General features: G+C 38.5%; 1 protein-coding gene across 5 annotated transcripts in view; it reads left to right on the top strand.

Moving 5' to 3' along the window:
• KCNQ5 (potassium voltage-gated channel subfamily Q member 5) overlaps window positions 1–14,433 on the top strand; it is a gene marked incomplete at both ends in the record, with an annotated part of 274,706 nt that overhangs the window by 229,287 nt on the left and 30,986 nt on the right. For 3 of the 5 annotated variants that reach the window (XM_084203207.1, XM_084203203.1, XM_084203206.1), the window contains 5 exons: window positions 13–138; window positions 6,958–7,068; window positions 9,002–9,097; window positions 12,312–12,406; window positions 13,941–13,967. In XM_084203207.1, coding sequence (XP_084059333.1) covers window positions 13–138; window positions 6,958–7,068; window positions 9,002–9,097; window positions 12,312–12,406; window positions 13,941–13,967 — 455 coding nt within the window. The remainder of the gene's footprint in view (window positions 1–12; window positions 139–6,957; window positions 7,069–9,001; window positions 9,098–12,311; window positions 12,407–13,940; window positions 13,968–14,433) is intronic. The other 2 variants (XM_084203204.1, XM_084203205.1) reach the window with 1 other exon arrangement.

The raw sequence follows: 14,433 nt of genomic DNA on the forward strand, positions 1-14,433 counted from the left end.
TTTTTTATCTAGGAATTAATCACAGCCTGGTACATAGGATTTTTAGTACTCATCTTTTCGTCTTTCCTGGTTTATTTGGTGGAAAAAGATGCAAATACCGAATTCTCCACATATGCAGATGCTCTCTGGTGGGGCACAGTAAGTACAGAAAAATAACATGGACTCTCTAACCAGTATGCTAAATTGCTTTGAGTTTCACCTAGTGAGGATTTTAACTTAGAGTGCTGTTCAGTGAATTGTTTTCACTGACAAGAAATGGTCTGAGAAGTTTCTTCCTTCAGCTATTCATTTGCACATTGACAGATTATTTCAGTGCATCCTGCAGAACAGCTGTTAATGTGTTTCTGCTGCAAACCAGACCTCTAAACCTTCAAGACAAGAAAGCATTGTACTTTTTAACCCTTAGCCTTTCAGTAATATAGTTTGCAATATGGCCCCACAAAGAGCTGTTTTGATACAAACCAGAGGACTCTTAGTGGCAGTGCAGGAAGAGGAAAAAGTGTCAGGAAAAAAGAGGGGAAAAATTTTACATCAGCTTTGGCATGAGTATCATCAGTGCCCTTTAAAAATGTTGTTTTGTCTTCCTCTGTACCTTGAGGACAAAGACCAAGAACAAGTATGTAAATTCTGGTTGAGCAGTGTTATTTTTTACAGGTATACTTGAGATCATGGGTAACTATCAAATCAATTGTTTTTACTTTGTTGAAATCTGTGGGATCTAAGTACATGCCTGACTGCTTTTCTGAAGGAGGATTATATGAATATGGTTAAAGAAACTAGGCTTTCAATGAACAAAAACAGGCCTAAGTTTGAAGTTTTGATTTTTATTTTTTTTTAATGGCATAATGTGTAGGGGGTTTTGCTTAAAAATGTCCTATAGTGATCCGGTCTTCTCCACTGTGTGAGAGTTACTTAAGCAGTTTAAGAAATCTGCCCCAACAAAGCCTAAGGCAGTTATTGTCAGGCAGTATAACACTGCTTTTCTTTTCCTTCTGATGCAGTAGAACACACACAGTGTGCTCTGCAGTGTCTGGGTAGTGAAATGATACCTGGGAGATCATTAATGCTGACAATAACATAGAGCACTCATTAGTTTCCTCGGAATAAGTGCGAGACCTGAGCCAGCCTCTGTCACCTTCCCTTATCAGAGGGATACAAAAATGAAGCTTTCTCACATCAGACCTTTTGCTGACAGGATTTCATCTAGATTTAGTAGTATCTGCAGACTCAGAGCATGCACACAGAGACTGTGCAAAAGCCCTTTCCAGAATGTCTTAAATTATTGAAAATATTTGCAAGAAGTTTCATCTGCATTTTGAGCTAAGGTCATGGTCACTCACTGTTATTAGTGATAGTGTATTTGAAATTTGTTCATCTAAAGGCTAGTCATTTGTTGCATGTCTTCCCTAGAGACTAAATGTCTATGCCATCACTGCACAAAATTGGGAGCTTGGAAAAGCCAGACCTACTAAATATTATGTGTACATTTACAAATATTCAGAAATATATTTTGCTGAAACTTGTTGCTTTAGAGCAATCAAAGCAGATCACTGATAAAATGCACATTTTATCCTGTAGTACAAACACACGTAAAATTCATATTGGCTAAAGTCACGAGACAATGTTCTGCATTCAGTTGCATCACTGCAGTTTATTTTGTTTCCCATTTCTTCAAAAGCTGAGTTCTGAGTTTGCCTTAAAGCTTTCTTACCTTCCTGTATTGATAAGGTTGTGAAGCATCTGGCATTGGCTGCTGATGTCCTCACTGATGGGTGCCCAGCTCTGGCAGCCTGCAAACACCATTGCCCCTTTAGGGAGGCAGTGGGGATGTGGTGCTGCAAGACACCCTCCTGTGGCTGTGCATGTTCTTGGGAATGGATCTTTCCAGACATTTGATTTCCCAGGAAACAGCCTCTACCTCTCTGCAAGGCCCTGTGTGCCTTGGCCCTGCACAGGCAGGGAGAGGGGCTGAGCAGAGGGTTGTACTCAGCTGCCAGCTGGAATGGGGAAATGTATGCACAGGGAATGAGAAAGTCCCAGCAAACTCAGAGCTCCACTCTGGCATCTGGCTGAGGCTCGTGTTAGATCCAGATCCTTCTCCTTGAGCAGCTCTAGCAGCAGGAACAAGACCTTTATTTTAGAATTTGCTTCTCCACTACCTGCTGACTGCAATTTTTTAAGGAAAAACCCCGCTAGGAAATAATCATTGTATAAAGTGGTGCTTAATATATTTTGTACACTATGAAGTGAAAGTGCATGACTCAGAGGTTATATAAGTAGTGCAACTGAGAAAATCAGGAATCTCACCTAGATTTCAGCAGGAAAAACAAGAAAGTTTATTTAAAAACCTGAAAACAATATATATTGTATATTTCTATGTATTTTCTTCTTTCCCCAGTGTATGACATTAATACATTTAAGTTTTTAATGCACTTAAGCAAGTGCACAAAGTTACTAGAAATCCATGTTCCCCCTTACCTGATGTCTTTGCCATTTTAATAATAGTAATTTTTTTTCCAATATGTAAAACAGAATGTGGGAAATGCATAATGTGCTTCTTAGTCATGGTTGTTTTTACTGCCAGAGTAACCCACATGCAGATTTTTGAAAAGGACAGACTGTATGGCATTTTAGGGAAGAATCAATGCTTAGTCTCATTGATTTGTATTTTTGCAAAAGTTGTTCTGACTTAAGCCACAGATTATGTACCAAACTCTGGACTGAACCTTGTCATGGCAGAGGTACAAGAAAGAAAAGGCTGCATCAAAGTCAGGCATGAACAGTTACCCTAAATTTCGATCTTTTAGAGGCACTTATGCTTCTCCTTACAGGAGCAGCACTAGCATGCTGCAATTAACCCATTCATTAATTCAGATTACTTGAGGACCATACACTGCCATGGTTATTTCACTGATTCCGTTTCTGAAACCCATATTTACATACAGAAATGAAAGGCAGGATATGGCATCCAAATTTACATATGAATACTCCACTGTATTTGCAATTTCATGCTGTACTGTGCAACCTGCTATTGAATCATCATGTTAATATTGCTATTGTGAATATTCTTGTGGCTGGGGTCTCCACAGTGTTGCCTAACACAACAGCTCACGATGGTGAGTGTTTTATGAAGAGCTCAAGTTCAGAATTTGCTTTGGTAGAGAAGATAAATTCATTTAGCAGAAGAAAATAATAAAACCATATGGGAACAAAAGGTCATTTAAAAAAACAAACTACTTCAAAACCAAACCATACATGGTTTTCTGAGATATAGTGATGTTAACTAGAACTGTGGATACTTACAGTGACATTTAGTTTGTACATTAATTAGCGTTAGCTGCAAATGTAATGCAGCTGAAGTTTCTGTCCCTCTTACACATTTGACAGAATTTCTCTTAAGAACTCTTAATTTTCTAGTAGTACCCAATAGTTACAGTTGAATACAGAATGGCTCTGGCACTCCACAGTGACCTGCTAGTGAACAAAACATATTACAATGAATTACATTGGCACCATGACTATCTCAAATAAGTTAACATTTATGAAATTTTTTCCCATTTTATGTAATGATAGCATGAGCAAACTATAATTTTTTCAGTTAAGTGATGTCAGGTAACAATTCAAAAGGTAAGTACTGCTAGGAGAACATAAAATAACATCAGAAAGAAATATTAGAGTAGAGAATGGCCTCCTGAGTCCTATCTCATCTAATTGAAGTCATCTAAGTTATATCATCACATTCATTATTACATTACCTCATTTGTATTAGCATATTTATTAGCTCCAGCAATGAGATAACAGATGTTCTATCATCATTGTGAGTTTTGAGCCTGGCCAGATGAGACTGCCTACTTTGGCTAGTCTGTCCAGACCCTTCATTTCTAGAAGTAACCAAAATGGAGTGGTTTGCATGTGGTGTAAAGGACAGGACTTGGGTAGCTCCTTTAGCCATGCAGGAGTGGGATTCAGCTGCTAAGACATAGGCAAACAGTACCATCAGATCTGCTGGACAGTCTGCTGCCTCTCCCATGGGTGTCCCTGTTCAGATGCCCTAGTACAACTCTGCTGGTACTAGACTTTTTTTTTTCAGACAAGTCCAAGTCCTACAATTGAGGATAGAATGTGCTATCTTTGAACTTTGGCCACTTCTCTCCTACTCACACAGTGCCAGCTGTAACTTCTGTCTGCTTCTTGTATAATTATCAGTGATTCTAGAAATTTCTTATATTGTCATGTTTTCACATCCAATAGTTTTCCACACCCTGCTCAGTTAATTTAATCTCAGGATTATGCCAGTCAAGGCCTGGCCCATGGTTTAGTCATTCACTAGCAGTACTTACAAAGATGCAGTGGATTATTCCCAAACTCAACTCTGAAGTTGTCCAGAAAACATTTTCTTAGTTGTGTGGTGAGAGTAGTATAAAATGAAGATCAAACCCCTTTTCTCAGAGTTGAGTAAGACAGTACAGCATGGTGCTGACACCTATACACTCCTGTAAAGACCATCCTGAGATAAAATAGCTCAAAGTGAGAAAGAAGCCACTGATATTCTTAATCACAGACTGATACCGTTAAGTCCTTAGTACCTAGAAGAATTGAGGGAAAGGCTTAATAGGGTCTTGTTATTTTCTTTGGAGAAATTCCAGAGTTACACTCTGTGTGACTGCTCCCAGTTTTGGATCGCTCTCAGATGTCAGGTCCCAAAGGTTCAAGTTTATCTCCGACTTCTCTGGAATACAGTTCGGTGGCAATATCATTAATATGCAGATGACTCTTGGTTCTGTTTCCCTCTCATCAGCCCAGGCAGGAGATATCTCTGTACTTTCCAGAGACTGGCAGAGATAGGGAGCTGGAAGGAAGCCAAGAAAGCGGGCTCATTCCAGAGCTCCAAACTGCTTTTCAATAACTGGCCTGGAAACAAATTTTGAGGAACTTTTATTCAGGGATTCATTTGTTCAAGTGTTTCATTCCTCTTGGGCTCTTAATAGCCTCAAACTGTTCTGCAGTTGCCCTCTGATGTAAAGAGCTGTGATTATCTTCTTCAGCAAACAAATCAATCCCGCCTGCCCGGCCAAGACCATGGCTGCACCAGGTCATCTCTGCCAGAAAAGAGAGAGTTTCATTCTCATGTTCCTTCCTCCTTCTTACTCCATCTCAGTCTCTTGCTGCCTTGCGCAGGCTCTGGAGCTTGTTAGGCACGTCTGTGAGCAGATACAATGGACCAAAGCAGCAGAAGCAAACCACGCAGAAATGTGGATAATTTTCTGTCCCTTCCTGGGTGGCATTGGCTTGCCAGAGTCCAGAAAAGGCTCAGAAGAGAAGATGAGGCAGGGAAGTGAAGAGGAGCAAGGAAGAGTGAGACCTGATAGGCAGGCAAGGTGGTGTGTCTGTGACCAGGCTAGTGTTACAAAACTTGAGACTTGATAACCACTTGAAATTTCAGCTGCAGCCTGAATTCATCTCTCTTTCTCAGTCCCTGTGGCTTTCTCAGGGTAAATTACACCCGCAGCTTGTTCCCAACAATGGGAGCAATTAAAAGCACTGTTTACTATCTACAGCCTCCTAAACAGTTGAAATCTAATTACTTCCAAAAGACTTTCCTTCTTTTGTCCCGTGGTGACCCTGACATTAAATAGAATTGTTTTGGCCGTCTTGCCTAGGAATGAACTTTGAGGAAGCTGGAAGCAAAATAATGTCTCTAGAAGGCAATTTCCTGAAGAATCCGTTGCTGCCAGAATATTTGCTAAGCCTGAACTTGCCCACATTTGGTACACGATGTAAAATAATTCCCCATGCACATGTTCTCCCTAATAACAGGCCCCGGAGTCCTTGGCACTCAGCCTGCTGTTGTCTATCTTTGTCCTTTCACATCGTGTGCCGCTGCCGGAGCACGCGCCCCGCAGCCTCCCGGCCGGCCCTCGGGAGCCCTCCGCTCTGCCCACGCTGCTCCAGCCGCCCACACCGGCCAGCTGCGTGGGTCTCAGCTCTGGGAAAGCACGCAGACACGGCTCTCCTGCCAGTCCAGCCCCCAGGCGTGGGACTGCTGCGCTTCCTGGGCTGCAGGTAGCCTGGAGGGCAATTCCTTGGGTCAGGGAAAGCTCTCAGACTCATCTTTTGCCTTCAGGATGCGCTCAGCGAGCCCCACCATGCACCATTATCTCACATTGCTCATGGCCAATGGTCAATGAAACTTGCCTCCCCTTCCTCTTGGACCTGTCCACAGGCAGGTCTGTGCTGACAGGGTCCAAGAGCCCGAGGTACCTCTGCACCTCTGCTGCTGCACAGTAACCTTTGGACCTTCGTATGTGACATAGGTGTACCTGAGCCCATCAGGGGAAAGGACCAGAAACTTCACTTAAAGCCCCTCCCAGCTTTTCATTAGTGTTTTTTGTGTTTCAGAAGGTAATTCACTTCAAATCGTACTGATGGGTTTGCAGAAAATGCAGCTGCTTCTTGCGATTCCTTTTGACTTCATATCATCTGCAAGCATCAACTTCTTCCCTCCTTTATTTTTCCAGTATAAATTCCAGTCCATGCAATTAATATTTGTTTAGTTAGATGAATACATATAGTTATATTTCCCTGCAGAACACAGGTGAAACACCTTCACATCTATGGAAAAGAACACTTTTTTTCTTCCCAACTTATATAATTTCCTACCATTTGCCTCAAATTTGAGATCAAGGTAATTTTTCATAATTTTTAAACTTATTGTTTATTTAGGTGTTTTTCTCACATTTATTATTTATCTCAGTTTTATTTAGTCATAAACAACATTATGTTTTCACAGAAAAGTGTCAATGTTAGTATATTTACGTTGATTTTTTTAGAAACAGCTATATGTTTCAGATGTCTTGGATTAATTAGTGGAAATGCCTCTTCATGCAATGTAAATAATCTGCAACTAATCTGTCAGTGACTTCTGGTAAACCATGTTGTTCATTCATTTCTTTTTAGATCACATTGACAACCATTGGCTATGGAGACAAAACTCCTCTTACGTGGCTTGGAAGGTTGCTTTCTGCAGGATTTGCTCTACTTGGCATTTCTTTCTTTGCACTACCTGCTGTGAGTATGCCTATAAAATTAATAAAAAATAATAGAAGTTCCTGTAGGTCCTGCCACTGTTATGATACAAAAAGCTGAAGGAAGCTGTCTATATGAAGAGCAGCTCTTTAAGGCTTTTTCCTCTGCAACAGCACTAGTGAAGTCCTATCCAAAATCCAAAGAAAATGTTTGGTGTCCTTGCTTTAGCTTTGGGAAGTTTCTCTGGCACGGACAAAACTGGGAAATAACCCTAAATTCGGTTACATACTATTGTGTAAAGTTGAAAATCCTTAAAATCCTTCCTTTTGTTATGAATTGTGACTTACATTACTGCTTTTCTTTCAAATTTTTCAAAACAAAACAAAAATAAAAGCACATTATATGGTTTTTTAACTTAGATTATATTGAAGAAAATTGGTCTTTCTAATAGCGCGGTTTGTATGGCCCTACAAGTTACCAACAGAGAGTACTAGAAGGAGTAGAAGTAGTAAATCAACTAATGGTTAATGTTGTTGAATGCAAAAGATGCAAATATCATTTTCTGTGAATAATTGTAAATAAACATTGCAATTTATTTATGTTGTTTCTATCAATGTTCAAGAGACTAAGGGAAATGGCAATTATCTAATGACTAAAATTTTGTGTAACTTCAGAAATAAATTCTTGGTTTTTTGAGTGAATATCCTTTATTTTTTTTTAAATTAGTTTTGAATAAGCATGAAATGAGAAGTGGCATTTGTATTTTTTGTAGTGTTTCAATATCAAAGACATTGTGCAATGTCTTTTGATATTTTAATACTCATATACTTTATCTGTAGATCACTATAAAACAGGGATGTTATAATACTTAATTTGTTTTCAACCATATAGATAAGCCAAGATTAAAAATCTGCATTTTTCAACAGCATTAAATAATCTGGTGCACTGCATTTGTTTCTTCTTCTAGCTACAAAGAGTATTTCAGTATCTTTGACATACTATAATGCATTATAATTATAACCCATTAACTGTTTGTGAATCCTTGACATTTATTGACATCTACTGTAATTAATTCCTTTTGTCACCTAGTCACCACTAACAAGAAAGCTAGTCTTAGCAGCACTACTTTTCATCAATGAAAAGATGAATACCCTTACTTATTAGGGATGCCACAACTTTTGTTCCTCATGTCATATCTATATACAGATACTAGTTTTCCTCATAAATACTTCAGTGCTGAATCTGTCTGTAAAAGAAGAGGTATGTGGGAAACTTTTGCACTTCTTATAGTATTTTATCTTGACTAAGAATCAAGTGGAAATATTCTTCCTTATACTGCAGACATGTCCAGCAAAATTATTACATTTCTTGCAAGTCAAGAAGGAAAATATCCTCAATTTTTGGTTCTATTCAGTTAGAATCAAATTTATCTTACTCAAAGGTAAAAGGCTACAAGAGGAGAAGTTTCATAATTAGCTTTTTCATAGCCTCTAGAATGAACAATGGGTATTATTTAATGGGAAAGATGAACAAGAAATGCATTTTCTAACTTTTCTAAAATCAAAAGTTCTAATAAGAACTAATAAGTAATCTGCAGATGTGAACATTGATGTCCATATATATCTGGCATACCTGCCAGCTGGTCATTTCCTCATTCCTGGCTCAAGTTGCTCTGAGTATTTCTGCTTGATTTTATAAATATCTACCTATCTCTGTGGCCTTGGTAGTTGCAGGAACATAGTGTAGCACAAAACCAGGCAATGGGTGGTCATTGGTAGCACCCCAGGTGTCATGTAAGAAATCTCCTGCTTCACCAGGAAAAGGGGAACTGCTTCTGTGCCTTCTACTGTCATGCACTGGTCATAAATGTGTTATCTGAAGCAACCATATGGTGTAATGTCTTCACAAAATCTTTGTAATTAATGATGCATAGTTGTTCAAAGACTACCTACACATTGATAAAATGATATTGCAGGGCATCCTTGGCTCAGGATTTGCATTGAAAGTGCAGGAACAGCATCGTCAGAAACACTTTGAAAAAAGAAGGAATCCAGCTGCAAGTCTAATTCAGGTAAATATGAAATCACCAAAAAGATAATCACAGATGATTTAAAGTACATATTGGACCAAGTCTTATTATTTCCATTTGGAAACTTTTGTGGAAATAATATTTAACAGCTTGGTTAGTTTCATGAAATAAATATGTTCAGTGACTGCTATGTGTTTCCATAAATCTGTACAGAATCACAGATTCATTTAGGTTGGAAAAGACCTTTAAGATCATCAAGGCAAACTATAACAGGACACACAGCATTTCTGTATGCAGTTTTTGTTCTTCTATCCATGTTAAAGAAACAGAGGCAAGGATGCCAAATGCATGCCTGCAGTCAGAAAGCCATTTGGAAAAAGAGAATTGATCCCTAGACAACCCAATGACAGCACAGCTCTCTTGCCTATATTAAGCTACTTTTCATCTACTACAGGGTTTAGAGTATTTCAGTGAGTGATATACTTGGTGAAGATGAAAAGTGTCCTGCCCAGAGAATTGCTTTCACTATGAGTCAATGCAAAAGCTGGAAATGTAGGCACAAACAATTTTAAAATGTCTGAAATTGTCTGAAGTTATTCTGATGTGATGATGCAAATTAACAAAACATGGCATGGTATGTTTTGCATAGGCTTTTTCCTTAACTTTCAGTCCTAGTTAAAACTGATAAAATACTCCAAAGAATCATTTTGCACCAAGCTTTACTCTACTTGATGCACTGAAAATAGAAGGGGGGAAATAATCTCCTAGAGTCCTAGTTTATTTTCCTGGGATGCCAAGTATTCCCTGTGTGCCATATATGCTGGGTTTTATTTTTGAAATAGTAAATCCAAATAAAGAAGCTGAGAATGGATATGCTAGTGTTCCATGCTAAGTACAGATAGATGTCAGATTGTCTTTGAAGCATTCTTAAAGTTAATAATGTTTTCCATTATTACTGTTCAATGATTAATAAATCCTAAATATTTCAAATTTAATATTTGTTAGAATAGTTAACAAAAATAATTCCACTTCTTTTGTGTCTACTTTAGAATGACTGTTTGGCATATTTTCTAACACATAGATTGTAATCTACTTCTTTCAAGTTTGGTTGCCAGAGGGAACACATAATAGATTTAGGTTTTGGATACAGCTTTTATTATTATTATTTTATGACAGTTCAACCAAAATATTAGTAAGACAGCATGCTAAATAGATTAAGAGTAGCTAGCTGCCTGATTTTGGACATTGACTCTCAGCAAGTAAAATCATTGTGAAAGGAAGACATTGGTTGTGGAATTCCATGATGAAGGCTGTTCATCATTTACATGTTCATTCACAGGTTCAACACTTTCAGTGATCCAGAAACTAATATAAAATTGCTGGTAGAGATATCTTCTGAAGGCACAAGGCCTGCCAGCATAGGAAATATGAGGACAGGCACACAGGAATAAAACCAAGGACTATCTGGGTGACTTTTAGTGTGAAAAGATCACTGACAAATATTTTAATGCAACAAATACAAAACTTGATCTAGAAATTGAATCCAGATAATTATAAGATGTCTCTATCCCAGCATTAGTCAATCTGGAAAGGATTTGACGAAGCATGAGAAATACAGAGGAGAAAGACTGGGAAAGAAGGGTCAAGAGCTTCATACAAGTTCCCAGTTTTATTAAAGTCCTTAGATACAGAACCATAAACATAATGAGGAGAAGATTGATCCTACCGCTGTGTATGATGATGCTCATACTAATATGCTACATATCAACTCAGCATCTACAGTTTGTGAGATTGAGTATCAGAGAAAGCAAATAAAACATTGGAAAGATGGGTCAAGAACTGGAGAAAATTTCATGTTCATAAATGCAGGATGTGTCTAAACTGCATATCATTGGGTCCTGTAACAGTGCCCAGGTGTTTTTTTAATTGTTTCTAGCTTATCAGGGTAATGTCTATTTTCTAACCAGTTAAACTGTAGAATTAGTCTGTTCTAACTCATCTGTTGCCACAGATAGACTCTTTGATAGAGCCTTTACCTGTAGATAGCTGTAGAAAAGTGAAATATTTGGTATGGATAGACTTTTCTCAATTTCCTTAGCTTATAAGAAATATTTAGGCTGAGAATTATTTGAACACAGGAGCTCAGAGAGGAAGTCTTGGAACCTACTGGACCATTTAATGTAGTAGACAGAAACATAACAAGTAACTCTGGCTATAAGCCAAGACCAAAGAGTTTCAAATTAAAAATAATGCAGAAATTTTTGACATTGAGAATGATCAACCAATGAAGCAATTTTCCAAGTGAGTAACAGGTTCTCCATCTGTTAATGAAGACTGGATGTGTTTCTGGGAGATGCACAGTAGGAAAACACAGGGTATTAGATTCCATACAAGAATACCTAGATGACATTTAATGGTTGACAATATACAGGAAGCACAGATGCTCAGCTAGTACAAATTAATATAGTTATGCTGACATCAGGGAACATGTACCAGCTCGTAGAACCAAGGCTCACCTTACTATCTACATGCATTATAAATCTAAACAATGGACACATTTTCAATGCTATGCTTTGGTTACTCACTTTTGTTAAATGTTTAAAAACACAAAATGAATAATTTCAGTGTTTCAAACCACAGAGAATGCTTCTCTTTTCTTCTAAGTGCTTTTGTCTGGTTTTCATTAAGATTTGCAGAATGTATTATTACATTTTCTTTACGTCAGACTGCAAGTCTGTGTGGGTGTCCCCTATGGACTTGTCACAAATAAATCACTGCAATGCTTTTCTGAGCACCTTTATGTGCTGAATATCTTCTGGTGCTTTCATGGAGCCAGTAAGTCTCATCTTACTGCATGACGTGTACTGGGATTCACAAAAGTTTTGGTAGGTTTGTACTGGCATTTCCTCAATCAGCCTAACCGAGCACATGCTGGTCTGAGCAAAATCCCCTCGCTCCGTGGTCAGTGTGGTGGCACTCTCACTCCATTGTCTTGGTTCCTTTGTGCTTTTCTATTGTTTCCCCATACCAGGCTTCCTGGCGGTTTTATTCTACCGACGCCAGCCGAGCAAACACGGCAGCCACCTGGCGATATTATGAAAGTATTCTTCCTCCCCTCAGGCATGTATCAGTGCTATGAATGATAAGAGAAAGACACAACTTGTATTGGTTACTAATCTGCTTTTCAATTTTTTGTTTCATCCCCTACTCCCTCTTGCCTTGTTTTTTCTTTTTTTATGGTATATCCTGCACGTAGTGTGTATGGCGTAGTTATGCTGCTGATGAGAAATCAGTTTCCATTGCTACCTGGAAGCCTCATTTGAAGGCCTTGCATACCTGCAGCCCTACAAAGTAGGTACAAATATGGCAGCTGGTGCTGGTTTTGATGTGTGTTCAAGCTTATAGAGAACTAGTATTTGTCTGTTTCGTCTTGGTTTGTTGTCTTAAGTCCTCTCAAATCTTCTCATTAGAAATTTCAACTAACAAATCAGATCAATATAATGTAGGAGCCTAGGAACAAATACAAATCATTGCTATTTATCTTAAAAGTGCACAGGCATTAAAAAACATCTTCCCAACAACCCACTCATGCATCACGGTTAATGATTCACCTCATTCCAAATTATGCTCAAGGAGAAAAATATTAAGTTTAATGGAGAGCTTGTTCCTTGGTTCAGTGGTGTGTTTATGCCTGTGCCTCTGTATAAGGCTGAGGCTGCTGATCTACCTTTCCAAAGAAAGAGTGCCTTGTGCTATTTTGCAGGTGAACGCACCGGGGAATTTGCCCCTTTTTGTCATAACTTCTGATATGTTCAGTATTTCCTTAGGATAAACTATATACGCAGTCTTACATACAGACAGTGGAAGAAGACTCAAAAAACCTGCTGCCACAGTTTGGCAGACAGGAAATATTTGATATCCTAGTTTGGGTGAGAATTCACAGAGCACTGGCAGCCCAAGACTTTTCAATAATTCAATAAAAGGTTTAGCAGAAGGCAGCAAGTTGACTGATTCAATGCAGGGCACAGATCAGGAAGTAAAAAACACTTGATAAAGATCAAAAAGGAGAGCGCTAAGAGCCTTATGGGAAAGCTCTGATAAGCATCTTAACTGTTGTTAATTGCAGACAGTGCAAGAGAATTAGTGGTTTCTCTCAAAGCTGGGTGATGAACATCCACATGACAGTAAAAAGGTAATTGTGTGCCAAAAAGCTCAGCCAAAAAGAAGTTTGGCTGGGTATCCAAAGCTGATCTTTGAATTTCAAAGAGTTGACAAGAACAGAGCCGTAAGTAATCCATTACCCTAACTCTAATTCCAAACTGCTCTACACTAAAAGGAGCTTTTAGATTAAAAGTTACATGAAGTATTGATATTTTACATATACAAACAGGCTGAAAGCAACATTAGTATAACTGGATGGGTAGAAATTTACATAAATAATGAAGCTGTATCCCACACAAAATATTCTAAAATATGACTGTCCCTCAAAAGTGCATCTACTTCTTATTTTAAATAAGCATATTGCTGTGCTAAAATTGAACCTTTTTATTTACCAGAAATAACTTATCTAATAAGAAACTACAGCTTTCTGTTATATATGTGTCAGCAATGCATTTTGCCTAAGTGCTTTGCCAACTCAGTCTGCAGTGGTATGTACTAAGCATGTTATGCATGTGTTAAAAAACCTGAAAAGTTTCTTCTCCAGAAGCATTGTAGTTATGAGTCTTGCTTGAATGTTGTTGTGGTTGCAATGTAACGTGTGTGTTGTGCACCAATTAACATATCCATTTATGTCTATCATACATATAACATCATCTCTAACTAAGCAATGTGATTACTATCTGCATAACAAGTATGTTTTTCCCTCCCACTCCCTGACCTGAAGAAAAGAACAAGGGGAATCTTCTAGCAGGTTTGTAGTTTCTTTTATTTCTTTTATCTGTGAAATTGCTGTTTCCTAATGGCTTTTAGATGTCTTGGGTTCTGTACAGTAGGTTCAATGAACTGCAACCATTGATGGATAATAATCACAAATTGGATCTTTTTAAACCCATATGCTGCTGAAATTTGCTTCTTTGTCCCAGTTTTTCTACGGGAAAAATAGGCAATTTTTTACACATCTAACATGCTGTAGCTTTGAGAAAAGCTCAGTTTGAACAATGACAGAGCAGCCAGCGGACCAGCCTCCCCAGACCCAGCTCCTGGGCAAGGACACGTCCCCAGCTTCTGCTGTAGAATCAATGCAGGAATTGCAGAGGAAGTTACAGACATACAGCCTCATTTGGGAATGTGAAGAAGCCCACCAACCCTCCATTGCAGGGAGGACCCTTTGGTGGGTCTGGTTGGGTGTCACCTTTGCTCTGCAGGAGCACGCTCAA

The sequence above is a fragment of the Fringilla coelebs genome (assembly GCF_963513975.1).
Source record: "Fringilla coelebs genome assembly, chromosome: 3".
Classification (NCBI taxonomy): Eukaryota; Metazoa; Chordata; class Aves; order Passeriformes; family Fringillidae; genus Fringilla; species Fringilla coelebs.